The 15,952-nt window shown below is 39.7% G+C and overlaps 2 protein-coding genes across 3 annotated transcripts; one reads left to right on the plus strand and one right to left on the minus strand.

Moving 5' to 3' along the window:
• Positions 1-536: 536 nt before the first annotated feature.
• Positions 537-6,042, plus strand: mitfa (melanocyte inducing transcription factor a). 2 transcript variants are annotated; one of them, XM_086167994.1, is made up of 9 exons: positions 537-670; positions 1,593-1,805; positions 1,889-1,984; positions 2,190-2,298; positions 2,612-2,695; positions 3,056-3,112; positions 3,447-3,522; positions 3,758-3,905; positions 5,006-6,042. In XM_086167994.1, exons 1-9 carry the CDS (start codon positions 638-640, stop codon positions 5,408-5,410), a joined length of 1,221 nt encoding a protein of 406 aa, XP_086024120.1. In that variant the 5' UTR covers positions 537-637; the 3' UTR covers positions 5,411-6,042. The 2 variants fall into 2 exon arrangements, with proteins under 2 accessions (XP_086024120.1, XP_086024121.1); XM_086167995.1 differs by lacking the exon at positions 537-670 and adding an exon at positions 943-951.
• A 4,868-nt stretch (positions 6,043-10,910) lies between these two features.
• On the minus strand, positions 10,911-15,776 carry eevs (2-epi-5-epi-valiolone synthase). The gene is made up of 5 exons (XM_086168986.1): positions 15,609-15,776; positions 13,853-14,486; positions 12,859-13,092; positions 12,483-12,735; positions 10,911-12,021 (listed from the first exon to the last, which is right to left on the minus strand). The coding sequence occupies exons 1-5, from the start codon at positions 15,749-15,751 to the stop codon at positions 11,921-11,923; spliced, it is 1,365 nt and encodes a 454-aa protein (XP_086025112.1). The 5' UTR covers positions 15,752-15,776; the 3' UTR covers positions 10,911-11,920.
• Positions 15,777-15,952: the final 176 nt, after the last annotated feature.

The following is a 15,952-nucleotide window of genomic DNA, read 5'->3' on the forward strand; positions in this document are numbered from 1 at the left end:
ATGGCTTAAAAAACAATTTCCCGACTGTGTCTTTTGCCTGGAACGATCCAACACTGCACCACGACCACTGAACGGTTCACCTTCCCCAAACCGAAGGCAGTAACAATCGATTGTTAAACATAACTTTCAACCCCCACCTCTTCCAAAATAGGTGGGGTTACTAAACACACCATACATTGAGCTCTCATACGGTCAGTTTGTAGTAAACAGTAACATCAGTTGTAGTCCTGATGATCAGAACAAATAATGTTTTATACTAGATGAGCGGAACTAAAGAATAAACGTTAGTTGGCCTTGAGCAAGATTTAGTTCGCAGACTACTTAGCAACCATTAGAAAGACTTCTTTGTGTTTTAAAAGTGGTGACGTCAAAAGGGCTCAATAAAGACATAAATTCATAGTTAAACAGGAGCAACATCGCAGGGGGAGGATGAGTATCTGTGTCCTCCTCCATTTTTTAACTTGCATAACTAATGAGCTGAAAACCCTTGATAACCAAGGGCTGACCAGAAACTAGTCTCATTTGCACATACTTAATTGTTGTCCACACTTCAGGCTAACAGGATTAAAAAAAAAGGAACAGTGCCGTGTTTGTAGGTTGTATATATATTTTTTTAATCAACAAATCAACATATATCATGCTGGAGATGCTTGAATACAGTCACTATCAGGTGAGGCGGTTGTATGTTTTTTTTGGTGCTGTTTTTCTTGTTTGTAATTCATTTTGTTATCTCCAAACTAGAATAAAATATGCAATGTTTGATAATTGCATTAGTGTCTCCGCTGTTAGTTTTTTTAAATTTATTAATTCTTCAGGGTCTGAAATGATCTCCATCAGGTTGTTGGATGACATCGCAGCAGGAGAACCATTTATTGGCGTGATATTTGGTTGTATATGTGCCGTCACATTTGGTGACCGCAATTCAACGCTCAGGACCATTTCCATGCCCATGTAGGTCTGAATTTGTTACACTGTAGCAAACTAAATTACATGTCTTCCCAACTTCATAAATTATAATTTCCAAACAACAGAAATCTTCTTACATTAACCTTTCGTCGGTCCTTAAGTCGGGCTGTGACAGCCACAGAGACGCATGTTTATTCACCATTAAGTCTAACTTTTTTTTTCTATTGGATTCACATCTGGCGCTGGCTCTTTAAAAATGGCACTGCCTGACAGCAGCTCTTTTGTGAAGATACTTTGAAGTTTAATTTGGTGGTACTTGACTAATCACAGTTGTTTTACTTCTTCTCAGTCTGTTTTTTAGACAGTTGTTTCCAGTTAATGATTGGTGTAACATTGTACGTTTGTGCAGATCAATGTCTTAATATGTTTTGCATGTATGCATGTACGTATGTATTTGTTTGACAAGCTGAGTTGCTATTTCAAAACAGCAACATATGAATTTCAGTAACCAATTCTTAAACATTTAAAGCAGCCAGCCAGCCAGCCAGCCATCATCAACGTTGATTTGATGTTGTATTAGCTCATTTATCTTGGAATATTTCTGTCTTTCTTTCAGCTTACTGTACCGCACATAAATCATATATTCTCTCATTAATAACATTCAAGCCTTCTTCTTGCTCCAATAGGTGCAGTCTCATCTGGAAAATCCCGCCAAATATCACATCCAGCAAGCGCAGAGACAGCAGGTGAGACAGTACCTGTCCACCAGTCTGGGAGGTAAACCCGGCAGCCAGTGCCCAAGTCAGCCCCCCGAACACGGCATGCCTCCTGGACCCGGCAGCAGTGCCCCCAACAGTCCTATGGCCCATCTCACCCTCAGCTCCAACTGTGAGAAAGAGGTACAGTTGAAGGAATGATCTAATTTCAAACCATAATGCTGCTGATTTTTCAATAACGTGCTGAAAAATGTGTTACCACGCAGATGGATGATGTCATTGATGATATTATTAGTTTGGAATCAAGCTACAATGAAGACGTTCTCGGACTTATGGATCCAGGGATCCAAATGAACAACCAGGTAAGTTTTCAAGATGTTCCTTTTATTGAAAATCATAAATATGTCTGATAGTTTTCAGAGATGAATTTATATTTGACAACGATATTTTAAATCAGTCAATCAAAAAATCAAGCAAGCAATGTTTCTATCTATCAGTCGATACATCTATTTATCTACTGTGATCCTGGTAAAAATGCAAGCTTCCATGTGCTCCGTTTCTCTGCAGCTTCCCGTGTCCGGGAGTCTCCTCGATGTTTATGGCAACCAAGGACTTCCTCTGCCTGGTCTCGCCATCAGCAACTCCTGTCCACCCAACATTAAAAGGGAATACACAGGTAAAGTACTGAGACAGATCTTTCATTTACAGACCCGAATTTCGCATTTTGGAATTTATGAGTAAATTGATGACTTGGGATACTGACGTATCAATGAACGGAAGAATTTAGATGAGCTGATACAGTATTAGTGCATGTAGACTGTCACTTTTTGTTTTGTTTGTTGTACCCACACAACAGTGAGGTAGAAAAACACAGACACTTCCAAAGCAAAGAGTAAAATGATATCGTAATACAGTATGTGGATATTGTGTGCAATTTGGAAATGCACAAAATACTATTAAGTCAACTATTTGCCAAATAATTACTCCAGCTCCTGGCATGAAGCAAGTACTGGACAAGCCTGGATCCTGTGGCCAGTATGAAAACTATCAAAGGCCAGATGGCTTTCCAGTAGGTAAGCAAAGCAAAGCAAAGTGGAAAAAGATGTGTTTGTAAATTACAAAAGCTGTTTTACGATCTGAATTTCACCTGAAACTGTAGAAAGTATTTTGTGTCCAACAAAATCGCACACAATATAATTCAATTGTAAATGCAGTGTTGAATATTTAAGCGACACCCAAACTTCATTGGCTGTCATTCTTAGATCTTGTAAGTTCACTTGAAGCATAAAATGTAATTTGTAAATCATTGGATGCCAGTTGTGTTATTTGACATTCTAAAATATTTATTTCATTTGCATGTTAATTTGTCGTCATTGTGTTATATGTCAACATAGTACTTGCACGACATATTAAGTGTGATCTTTGCTTCACAGAAGCTGAAGTGCGTGCTCTTGCTAAGGAACGGCAAAAGAAGGACAACCACAACTTAAGTGAGCTTCTAGAATCTTATTTTTACTTTGGATTACAATCGGGATATGGCAGTAAACAAAAAAAAACTTTTCCTTCGATGTCAATCATGTATATACATGTATATGTTTTATATATATATATATATATATATATATAATTGTATTGTAATGAGCTCTATGACACTTCATTTATTACGGTATAAAGTTTTTAGTAAAAATAGATTTCATTGAATGTTTTATAGCTTTTCAGTCCCCTTCTTTGTCCCAGTTGGGACATATATATATATATATATGTATATATGCATATATACATAATTTAGTCCCTGATGAGACTTGTTTGATATTTTTGTTCCAGTTGAACGGAGACGTAGATTCAATATCAATGATCGCATCAAAGAACTTGGCACCTTGATACCGAAGTCAAATGATCCGTGAGTATTGTTTGGTTCCTTTGAAAATCAGCTCTTTGTTTTCCATTTGTCAGTCTTTTCTGTCCGTCTTCGCCATCATTAACAATTCCTTTAACCATTGTCTTCTTCACATGTCTGAGTGACCTCAAAGTTTTAATGCTTTATTTGCTCAGAGGGTCCGTAAAGAATCATTTTCTGTTACAGTCAGCTGCTCAGCTGACTCTGACTTTAGACCTTTGTCTCCTGTATCCCTCAGAGACATGCGGTGGAATAAGGGCACCATTCTGAAGGCCTCTGTGGACTATATCAGGAAACTACAGAGAGAACAGCAAAGAACTAAAGAGCTGGAGGGTAGACAGAGAAAGCTGGAGCATGCAAACCGCCATCTGATGCTTCGAATACAGGTGGGTCAGTCAAAAGTTGTAAAAAAGATGTCCAGCTAGAGAATTCTTAAAACAGATCTTTCACAGTGACGTCAGCGATTGACTGCATCTTCCCCCTGAGAAAAATCAACCAAAATGTATCCAAAAGTTATCCTAAAAAGACTTAAGAGTAGAGTGGAATTCCTTTCCTTTGATTAAAAACTAAAGGAATAATAATTCCTTTTCTTTTTAATATATTTTCTGATTAGAATGAATGCTACTACTATTTGCAATACCCACACTGGTATTTACAAATTAGAAGTATTGCAATAAGTGCCTTCTTGAAAATACTACTTTAGAGAATTTTCTGTTTGATAAGTCCTTCTTCCTGCGGGCCACTGGTAAAATGATGGGGGTGCGGTTATTTATCCTGGCTAAGAAAGGAAAGGTTCCTGATCCCATTCCAGTGGCTTTTTTTTGCGCACATTTCAATGTCTCCCGGCTCCTACATCAACCCATTTTACCCCTTTATCTAACATGTCCAGTGACCCAAATGTTCCACTTTAGCAAAAACAAAACAGGATAAATGGTACTGACACTGCAAAAATAACAAAAGCCACCAATTGGGACAACTCACTCTAATACATATTCGGAAGGTTTTTTTGTAAAATGCCTAATTTCGCTTTCATTAACATAGAAATGTTAACACTCACAAACACGTTTTGCAAACACCATTATTGATTCGAACACAGGCTACCTATTACGATTCAACATGCGTATCTACTTCTACAGTAAAAATATGCAATCTTTTTGTATCTTTTCTGGTCACCTCACCATTATTTTGATCAGCAAAACAAACAATTATTACAAACCTTACTTTTCTAATACTTATGGAATGAATTCACCCTTTCAAAGATAATTTTGAACAACTTTAGGATGATGTATTCATGATTTCAATCTCCCCAACTGGCACCATCAGGTACCAGCTGTTAGCCTGGGTCTTTAAAATGCAAAAAAATAGTCACATTGTGTCCTTATTGTCGGAGCACCAATTTTTAATCCGTGTCCACTTTATTGTTTGAACTTGCAGAAGTTACCGACAGCCTGTGTTATCACACCGTTTTATTTGCTTGTTCACACAGGAGCTTGAGATTCAGGCTCGCGCCCATGGCCTCACAGTGGTGCCCTCCCCGTCAGTCTGCACATCCGAGTTGATGGGCCGGGTTATTAAACAGGAGCCCATTTTGGACGACTGCAACTCGGACCTTTACCAGCATACCTCAGCCCCTGACATGTCCCCCCCAACCACACTGGACCTCAACAACGGCACCATTACTTTCGACCTGGTTCCCACCGACCCCGGAGACCCCGACCCGTACGGAAATTCTAGGACCTGTAAAATGAAGGAGTTGGTAAGGGACAACACCCTGTCGCCAATTTCCCCGAGTGACGTCCTGCTGTCGTCGATGTCTCCAGACGGTTCCTTAAATGTTAGCAGCCACCACAGTTCCTGCTCCAGCATGGAGGAAAAAGAGCATGGCTGTTAGCGTTTTCCTGTGCAGCCGACTGACTCTGTATCTGTAGCATTCCTTCCCCGACTTCTGCTGTGCTGTTGAAAATGATTTATGAGTAAGTGAAAAGGAAAAAGAAAAAAAAAAAATCCTACTCATACATTTTAGAAATAATGTATTCACGTTTATTGCTTTAATGATGTTTAAAATGTCAAATTGATAAGAAGAAATTTGCCTTTCATTGAGCGTTATGTACCCCTTTTTGTTCTTTATTCCATATGAATGGAGGAATCCAGTGTAACTGCTCACAAATATAATGCGCAGCATGTGAAGTTGTACATGATATTATAAGGTTCAAGTACCACACTTTTGTATTTCACAACAAATCTAAATGTGACGATTATGTCCCCTGCTCCGACTCCAATGGAACCTAATAGCAAGTTTAAGATTAAAATTCAGGGACCATAGAAGTATTGGATAATGATTTATTTAATAAGATCCCAGTTTTATCTACCTATGTCCAGTAATATATAACGGCATACAGACCTGTAAGATACTGAAATTATCCCGTATTCCTTAAACTCAAACTTATTTTGTTAACGTTCTTTTAATGAGGAGACATTGCTCAGATTTGAAATGGAAACATTGAAATAAATGCAATATGACGATACAAGGAAAATTAAAGTTATTTTGATAATACTGTCTCGAAGTCCTTGACACACATGAGAACCTCCCAGCCACACACATACACACACACATACACACACACATGCACAACCGTCCATCGTCTGTCACTTGGGATGCTGTCATCGGGCGAGAGGCGAGGTTTGCCCTGGACTGGTCGCCTGTCAGTGGCAGGGCCGCACATATACAGAAAAACAAACATGCACAACCTCAAATCGGTATAGACATGAAATTGATGATTAGCAGTCTTGATAGTAAGTGAATGTTTCGTATAAAAATCATAAACATTCATTCTTCTTCTTCTCCTTTCGGCTTCTCCCTTCAGGGGGCGCCACAGCGAATCAACCCTCTCCATCTCACCCTTATATCCTCCTCTCTCCAACTACCTTCATATCCTAAATTGTAAATATTTATTCAATCATCATTATCTACCACTTATCCTGTAACCACGGGGATGCTGAAGCCCATCCCAGCTGTCACTGGGCAAGTTTAGTTTAGTTTAAAACGTTTATTAGGACGGTGTACAATTACATTAAGCACAGAGGCAGAGATGTTTGTACCAGATTGTAGCTCATAGCTACTTTCCATCTGTAGTCCTGGGAAGACAATACAAATATAAAACTGTAGAAATAGACAATATATATAAAATATACAAATAGGCAATAAAATATATATAAAATACACAAATAGGCAATAACATAACTATACAACTTTACAACTATACAAGGGGTACCCACTGACCAATTCTCAGTCCATTGCAGGGTGACATATAGAGACAAACAGCCATTCACTCTCCCATTCACACCTCGTTCATATTTTGGGCAATTTTTCCAATTTTCCCAATTAACCTTCTACATGTTTTTGGGCTGATGGAGGAAACCAGAGAAAACAGAGGAAACCCACGCAGACCGGGTGGAGGACATGCAAACTTGACACAGGGAAGCAGCTGGTGGGAATGGAACCAGGGCCCTTCTTGCTGCGAGGTGGGAGTGAAAAACACTGAGTCTGAGTCATATATATGATGAAAATAATTAATAATTGACAGGTGAAATGCTGAAATGCATAATTTGCCTGCCATTAAAAATGGTGTGCACGTCAAGACAATGTCACATTTTGGAATTTTATCCAGGCAATTTTCTGTTAAGTGATAACATCTCCTGCCACATTCCAGAGCCGCTGGCTGTTTAAGTGTCCAACAAACAATGTGTGTTTAGAGACACAGCGTCTTTTCTTGGTGAAAAACATACTTTTCTTAGAACAGACATACATCCCATACTGCACGGACAAGTTTTTATCTCGTGGATTCCTTAAAATACTGGTCCTCCACAGCACTATCTGTGTTTTCTTCCTGAAACTGGCTCTTTCACCATGAATATGTTAAAACCGACATTATTAAACAACCCCAAACCACACTCAGATCTGATTCACCGAAAAGCCAGATGTGTATCTTTTGATCTGAGGCTAGAACAAACACATGCTCTCTCTATTCGTGACACTATGTGGCCCTTCTGGCCCGAAATTTTGTATCTCAGTACACATTGTTCACGTGTACTTCTTAGAACTTATAATAGTGGTTGATGATGATATTCCTGTGCATGTGGATTATGAAGAACAAGCGTAAAGTTTCCTAAACTTGAATATCTGTCAAGTTGACATTCTTGACGGGGCTACAGGCTTGTCGGGAGGACTCCTGACATCGCGCAGAGGAAGAGTGTCTCCCTTGTGTATTGCAGTAATCCACAAATTAAAGAAAAAGAAAACCCCTTTTTTATTGTGCAAATGGTTTCCCCATCTGAACCAGTTTTCTTAGCAAGTCAAATATCATTTCTTATTCATAGAATAAGAGGTGTGCTCTGGGGGACAAGGAGTAAATCTTTCTTTTTGAGGGGATATATTTGGACTGCAACCAATTTATATTCAAAAATGACCATATTTTGGCTATTTTGCTCACATCCAATATTATTAATTTCTTCAGGTGTAACAACAAGATGCCAGCCAGGCTGCTCCAATGGTGTTTTGACATTGAGAGGTACTTCTTTACTGAACATGAGTGTTTTAACAGACATTAAAATAGCTGCGGTCAACCTTCGCCACACAAAGCTAGCTCTTGTTCAAGATTTTGCGGCAATCCATAGACCGGAGTGAAACTTTTTTTTCGCTAAAATCCTTCAGAAACAAACAGTTATGTGACTCAATACGTCACAATATGGCCTTACAAATTCTAACTGTGGAATACTTAGAAGTTCAGTAATGATGCAACATACAAGGAACTGACTTTAGATTTACCATGTCTTAAGTTTGTAACAAAAAGCGAGACAGCAGTTGTCAGATAGAATAGGCTGCTTTAAACAGTTGTGTTTTGAGTTGGTATTTAATACAGGAAATACATTGATGTTTATTTCCTGTGGGGACAAGCAGGTGTATGAAGAAATAGGATCTGAAGGAGCGGGGAGGTGTGGGAACATGGAGGAGGTTGGACCAAGGTTGTGGATGGCCTTGAATGTTGACAGGAGGATTTTGAATTGAATACTGAAGATTTGTGAGGGACGACAAAGAGCTGTAAGGTAGAGAATAGCAGAGCTGAAAATTGAAAATATCATTGGGTCAGTGATAAACCCCTGCTTGACTCCTGTGTTAACTGAAGAGTTCTGTCTCGTCACCAGTGCTGTTGAGTAAAATAGATGACATGTTGTCACGCGGCAGTCTCAGAACCCCGATGTACTTTTCTGGGGCATCAATTTTCACCAGAACCAGCCAGAGGGCCCGACGGTTCACTGAGTCAAAGGCTTCGGTGAGGTCTATGAAGGCCTTTTATAGGGGTGGATTTTGTTACTGGCATTTGTTCTTGTTGACGAGCAGTGAAAATCATACCTGCGTCGCCTCTGGGCGGAAGCCACTGTGATATTCTGAGAGAATATGTCTACAATATCTGCATTATTTGCATATGCGTTCTCCACTTGCTACTTACGTAGCATCCGCTTTACGCATGCTATGTAAACTGGTATTAAGTTTGGAGAACGCTCTGCCAGTAAAGCACACACGTTCAAACTGTTGTACTGACCGTTATTGTACACACTGTGCATTTCTCAAACCGAGAAACAGAACAGTTACTCTGAGTGCTCTGAGCATTTTGTCAACAGCAATATAGCAATAGCAATAGTAATAGCAACAAGGTTGTGGTTAAGTCCAACTCTGGCATTGAAGTTCCCAAGAAATATTAGGTTGTCTTCCTTGGGGGTGTTCGATTGAAATTTATCCAGGTCAGCGTAAAACGTGTTCATCACCTCTTCCTGGGCATTTAGTGTTTGTTGTGTATGTGCAAACGACTGTAGACATCTAATTGCTAGCAAGCATCAAGCATATGCGTCTTTGTGTACCGTGAAAAGCGCTATACAAATCGTATGTATTATTATTATTATTATTATATGGTCATTGACGCCCACAGGGAGTTAAAAGAGGTGTATTTGAAGTTGTTCTGAACTGCAAAGCCGACACCATAAGTTTGTGGCTCGTCCGTAGTTTTACCTTTCTGAAAGAAAGCACACACCCCCCAACCTCACCCCGCTAGCTGTCCTTCCTCGGCCAGTCGGGTTTCAGAGAGTGCAGCGAACATATATATATATATATATATATATGTTAGATGTATAATTTTTTTTTTTTTTTAATGCTCGATGTTCACAATTTTGATGCTGCTACCCCCAATTGTTCCTCGGTGACAAGTAAAGTTTTTCTGATTCTGATATGCAGAAGCTATGTGTAACCGGGGTTGTTATGCTAATGGTTTTGGTTCGTTGGAACAAAAGAGCAATTTAGTGGGATTATCTGGATTGGAATGTGAAAAGGTAAAGCTAAACAAAGGAGTGAGACCTGTTGGATCACATGAACTGAAGCTCATGTGGACATTACTGGTTCAGGTGGTGTTTTTTTGTGGTTGTTTGCAGGGTGCAGACAGGCCTGGTTCGTGTGTGCAAATCCGTCTTGGCATTAATCCCAGTATGGCGTTGTATGTTTGTGAAAAGTTGTGTCTGATGCCCCCTCCTACGGTCAGCGATGTTTTTTTCTGTTTTGACAAAGATGGCTTTTTTTGACTCCTCTCTCGAAGCCTCTCGAATGAGGGGTGAAACGTCTTCAAGTGAAGAAATTCAAGTCCAGTTGCCAAGACAAGAAGATTTCGACCAAAGGCAGTCTATGTTTAGGGTACCTTTGCTAATCCCCTCCCCTTCTGGGGCGAGCAGAGTGGAAACCCCGAATACAGCAGCTCAGTTATGGGTGCAGTTGCCAAGAAGCTCTTTCTGCATTAGTCTAAGAATTTAGTGACTGACTAACACCCACCACCTGTGTGTCAGGTTATGGCTGGGAGCTCCCAGACTTCTCTGTCCTGCCGTCATCTTTACTTCCTGATTGATCCTTGATGTTAAATGAATGGGTTCCCATTAGGGAGGATGTGTGTGTATGACATTGTTTAATGTGGGGAGGCTGGGAAGGTGGCAACTCTCTCTTGCAGCTTTCGTCCCTCATCAGTGCCATTGTGACTGTTGTCTTCTTCCACCACTTTTTCTGTTGAGGTTTTTAAGTCGCACTTTGTCTGGAACCTCCCCTTTGACCTTTGCGCCATGGGTGACCCCACCAGGAGCTTCAACTCCAGATGGCATCTCTGTCTGGATCATTGGAGCATACAAGGTTTTACACCACAACAAGGTGGCGACCACAGACGGGAAAAAGTGCTTGTGTGCTTTCACACACACACACACACACACACACACACACACACACACACACACACACTACATATATGTTGTTTTTTTTAACTCAGTAGTGTACATATAAATGACAAGAGACAACAGACCTGAAATCATGTGAGGATTATTACACTGTTTAATTGTAAAATCATAGAATCAAAAAAATAGAAAAAATAATACAAATACAAATATTATAGTGGGACCAACTGGAGACAGGAGACTGTTTCGAGAAACAAAGTAGTTTTTATGCTTGCTTTGCACATTGAAACCACATATGCTCAAAGGACATATCCATGTATACAATGCACGGCAAAGACAGGCACTTAAAGGTGCTCAAAATCACACCAGCATGTGAGACCTGTGTAAAAAGCCTGAGAACCATGGTTGCTATCCTTGATCACAAGAAACATATTTTTATTTGGAGGGGCGTGGGGATAACATGCCCCACTACAATCTATCCTCTCCAATAAACGACAGAATCTGCGGTCGGTTCAGTTGAAAACTAAAGTCACCATTTGAACAAATTACGTCAAAAAATGTTACAGATGAAACTTATGTTTTCCATAACATCAACTAATACATACATAATTGTATGTACGGTATATATGCTTGTTTTTCAGGAATCATTAGCGTATGGATTAAGAACAGAGCAATTGTTTTTTTATTTTTTTATTTTTTTGTCATGTAAAGGCATTTCAAGTAGGTTTCTGTACAGCAAGGGAATTTCTTTTGTATCATCATAAACTCAACTTTGTCTCAGAGCTGTTTTTATCTGGATATTATATCTGTTGCATACCAGAGACAGCTCTGAGGTCGTCCTCAAGGTTCCCTTTTTTGTCAGCATAAAACATTATCATATCTCACACCAAGGATAAGTCAGTACAGTGACTATTTTGAAGGCAATTGGAGGTATTACCCATAACCCCTTTCATATCAAAATATTGTCTAATATCCTTTATCAAACAATTTGGAAGAGTTAGTCCTAGAACATCATGGGCCAAACTGAAGCCTGTCAAAATAGGTTTTCCCCGTCCAAATACCATTATCACATCTATTCTTTATAGTCATGTTATGAAAATGCAGCATATTTATCAAAAACACAAAATCACAAGTAAATCAAGGACTATGGACTACTACAGATGCTTTCAGTAGAGGCGCTGAGCTCATTGCACCATTTTTCATATGCTCTGTGCAAAACCTCATTAGGTGTATTGTTCAAAATCCCTGAAAAAAAAGATGGGGGAGAGAAGTGTCAGCTTGTAGGAATGATTGTTAATTCATTCAGAGAGAGAATTATGCAGTACTTGATATTTCAGTTTCAATGAGCCAAAATGATATGGACGTCAGATCTAAAAGATATCAATTCTTTAGAGGAATCTGATGTTCTACACAGCCTCAATATCGTATTACTCCGACACGACCGTGGAGTTTCTATGCATCAAATGTCAAGACTATGGTCTCAAAAGGTGTCTAAAAACTATGTTAACCCTCATATTATGTTAAGGGTCAATGTGACCCATGTCACCCATTGACCCAATGGGTCAAATTGACCCTTAACATAATACGAGGGTTAAGTTCAAAGTTTGCTTGACAACGGTCCAACCACCTAAGGCACAATTGACAACAGCTTATGATATAAATAATGATATGTGATATAATAATATAATATGATATACGGTACTTACTTGCTTTGCCAAGCCCAATAGGCAATGGCATTCTGACCAGGCCACCAGAATGCTTGAGCCTGTCTTGCAGAGATTTCTGTATAAGCTCCATGGTGAAGGCTTGATGCCAAACAGGCAGTTCAAGCACCACCATACAGCTGATGATCCTTTGCTTCTCCTTTTCTGTCAGCAGCCCACTCTCCTGAGCCACATACACCATGTAGGACATATCAATATTTACTGCCTCACCATGCAGCAGAGATGGAAGAACTTTCTGTATGGAGGAGGAGAGGAAAGTGACTCCACATAGAACATTTATTGATTCCCATTGGGAAAATTCAGGATATATTCGATTTATTTCTTTGAATTTAAAGACATTTGCAACTCAATGCCTTACCATTTCTAATGCAGGGCTGATAAGATGTCCAAAGTCTACAAGTCTGTTCAAGTCATCCTCCCAAAGGTTTGGGGCAAGCTCCTCCAGCATCGTAGTGATGGCTATGTGTGTTGCTTGGGATGCAGCCTGTAAGCGGCTACTGTCACTGGCATCAGCTTGGAATTTAGTGTCCAAAAGCAAACGTCCATTTTTCTCCAAAAGCTCAAAGAGCCCTTTATGCTTCATCAAGGCCATCTGGGAAAGAATCACATGCAAAATCCCAATTAGCTCTTAGGGATAGAAATGTCGTAACGAAGAAAAAACGATAGGCCAACTGCAAGTCGTTGGAATATAAAGCATAAAAAGGCATGTGCACTTAATTGCAGGGGCTGTTGTGTGCTATCCTTACAGTATATACCTACAAAGAGATGCAACACAGTAAGGATGTTTCACCTTAGTAGTTTTATGATTGATACTGTATTGTATCGATGGTCAATAATCAAATATGATAATTACCAGTATGAAAAGGTCAATATGAATGACCACTTCTGCTTTTGTTTTGAAATTTCAAATTTGTCAGTGCTTTTGAGAGACTACAAAACTCAGAGACTTTTCCCATGGTATAATTGTGCTGCATCTCAATCTAAAATGAAATGAAATGAAAAAACAATACTATCTATTTGAGTCAATAGAAAAATAAATGATGGTTTTAAATTGGGCAGGTTGTCGCCCAGTATTAGTCCTGATTTGTATCATTGCATATTGTAGACTGGATGTCAGTTAACATTGTGTTTTTCTAATGATTAATGATAGGTATAAAACAGGGTCATGATTAAATCGTAAATTACACCCCTATCATCTTCTAAAATAATAGCATAAAATACATTCTATATCATGATCAACTGCAAAACTTGTATCTTCCCATTGGGTTACTGATTTGTAAAGAACTTAGATAATTACTCTCAAGAGAATGATTGCAATTTTAAATGTTCGGCACGCAAAGGCTCGGACAAACCTTTAACATCTCTGCCATCCCGTTGGAGATGTGCCGTCTGGGAACACTTTGAATGAACGACAGGTCAAGAAAAGCAGCAGCGGGAGGGATATAGGAACCCAGTTTGTTCTTGCAGCCGGCAAAGTTCACCCCCGTCTTCGCCCCGACACTGGCATCGATGTAGGAGAGCAGTGTGGTCGGGACCCTAATATAAGGGGTGCGTCTTCTGTAGAGGGATGCGACCAGGCCGACTATGTCTAAACACACTCCTCCCCCGATGGCGATAATGGGCTCTGTCCGCCGGTCAAGGGAAAACATGTTGACCTCCTCTAAGATCTTCATCACCATCTCCATTGATTTGTTCTCCTCAGTGGTGGGAAGAGCCATGATCTTGTACACAACATTGCGGGCCTGTAAATATTCAACCAACTTTGCGCCATAGATTTTGTAGACTTCCTCGTCAACAACCACAAAACGTTTGAGAGACAGGTTTGTCTTTCTCATGTCCTCCAGCTGCTGTTGGTTGGTGATGTGGCCCAGCAGGAGTGTGTCGTTGCTCGGATCCAGCAAGTGAATGGTTTCGGTTACCTTGTAAGTTAAGACGAAGGGACTGACCACAGTCCAGGTCGTGCTGTTTTCTCTGACACTTTCATAGCTGCGTGGGGGGGTGGGGGGAGGGGGAGGACAGGGTATAATTTAAATTAACCCGGGCAACATTTCAAAAATGTTTCTGAGTTTTGCAAGAAATCCAAAGTTACTGGTTGATCTGACACATATACATTTACTCTCTTCTGATTTTGTCTAATTGTGTTGACTGAACTTTGGGACTTCACCCCCAAATGAAAGACAGATCTTGCCTTTTGTGAGTGGTGAGATGATTTTACGTAAATAAATGCATCTTAAAAGATACAGATATTTATGAGAAAGGTGTGTTTGTCACATTTATTTTGTGTCACAATTTTTTTTTTTTTTTTCCGGGATGAATTAACACGGTGATGCCAAGACTGACAAATCCCTCCATTAACACCAACTGGTCCGGAATCCGGCTCCCTCTCCCTCAAATCCTCGTCCTCCAGTCCTCCACCTGTCTGTCCCCTCAGCCTGTCTCACCCCCGTGAGGAGCGGCGCATTCAGCCGCTCTGCTCGCCGTCTCTGGCATTCATTACCACCCCAACTCAGAAACATCTTGTCATTCCCCCGACTTCAAAACGCTACTCAAAGCACGGCCGATTTGGCCTATTCCATCAGACGCCAACTGCTCCGCTCTGTGGTTTTTTTTTATTCTTACCACTCCTCGCCTTTTGTTGTTTCTGTTTTTATTGTTTTTTATATATATATATAAATATATTTATTAATGAGTAAATACAGCAATCACGTGGTGCCAAGCAACAAGTCAGTTTTATCGTACATGGCAGTTTCTTGTTTCACAACAGGATTATTTTGGCAGTTATATCTTTTTCATAAAAAAGAGCAGTTTATATGTTTAGACTGCCTTTTAAAAGCATTTAAAGCATTTAAAACAGCAGTGACTGTTTTAAAAGAAAATTGTATAAATACATGTGATCCTTCTGTTGTGCTTTGTATTGATTGTAATTTGATTTTTATTCTTTTTTAGATATTTCATTTTAGGATATTCTTCATTTTTTCATGTTACACTCACAATCTGTTTCTCTATGACTTCCATTGGGTCACACATACATTTACATTTTCATCATTAACCATTCCCCAAACAAAAGTTACAAAACATGCAGAAATGAAATAACAATTCAACACTCACATCTTTGCACCAGAGACATTGTCGACTTTGTCACAATTCACCGTCTTTCCTAGTTTGCGCATCCATGTACCTTTAACCCGAACTAAGCTGAACTCTGTTTTCTTTTCCTCAGTGCTGCTGTTCTCAAGCTGAAGGGGTCGCATTTTTGTAGTTGCAACTTTGAGTGAATACAATGAACAAGCATGTATAGAAACCTTAAAGAAGGTATTTAAAGGATTCATTCAAGGGAGGAGCATTTTGTGAGACCTGTCACGTGTCTGGGGGAACCACCCTCAGGAGTTATGAAATTTTCATATAGCCTGCATTAACCCCTGACGTTCAGCCAGGGATGATTACCAAATCAC

The sequence above is a fragment of the Fistularia commersonii genome, chromosome 21, assembly GCF_037954325.1.
Source record: "Fistularia commersonii isolate RoL2024-O1a breed Wild chromosome 21, RoL_Fcom_v1.0, whole genome shotgun sequence".
In the NCBI taxonomy this organism is placed as follows: Eukaryota; Metazoa; Chordata; class Actinopteri; order Syngnathiformes; family Fistulariidae; genus Fistularia; species Fistularia commersonii.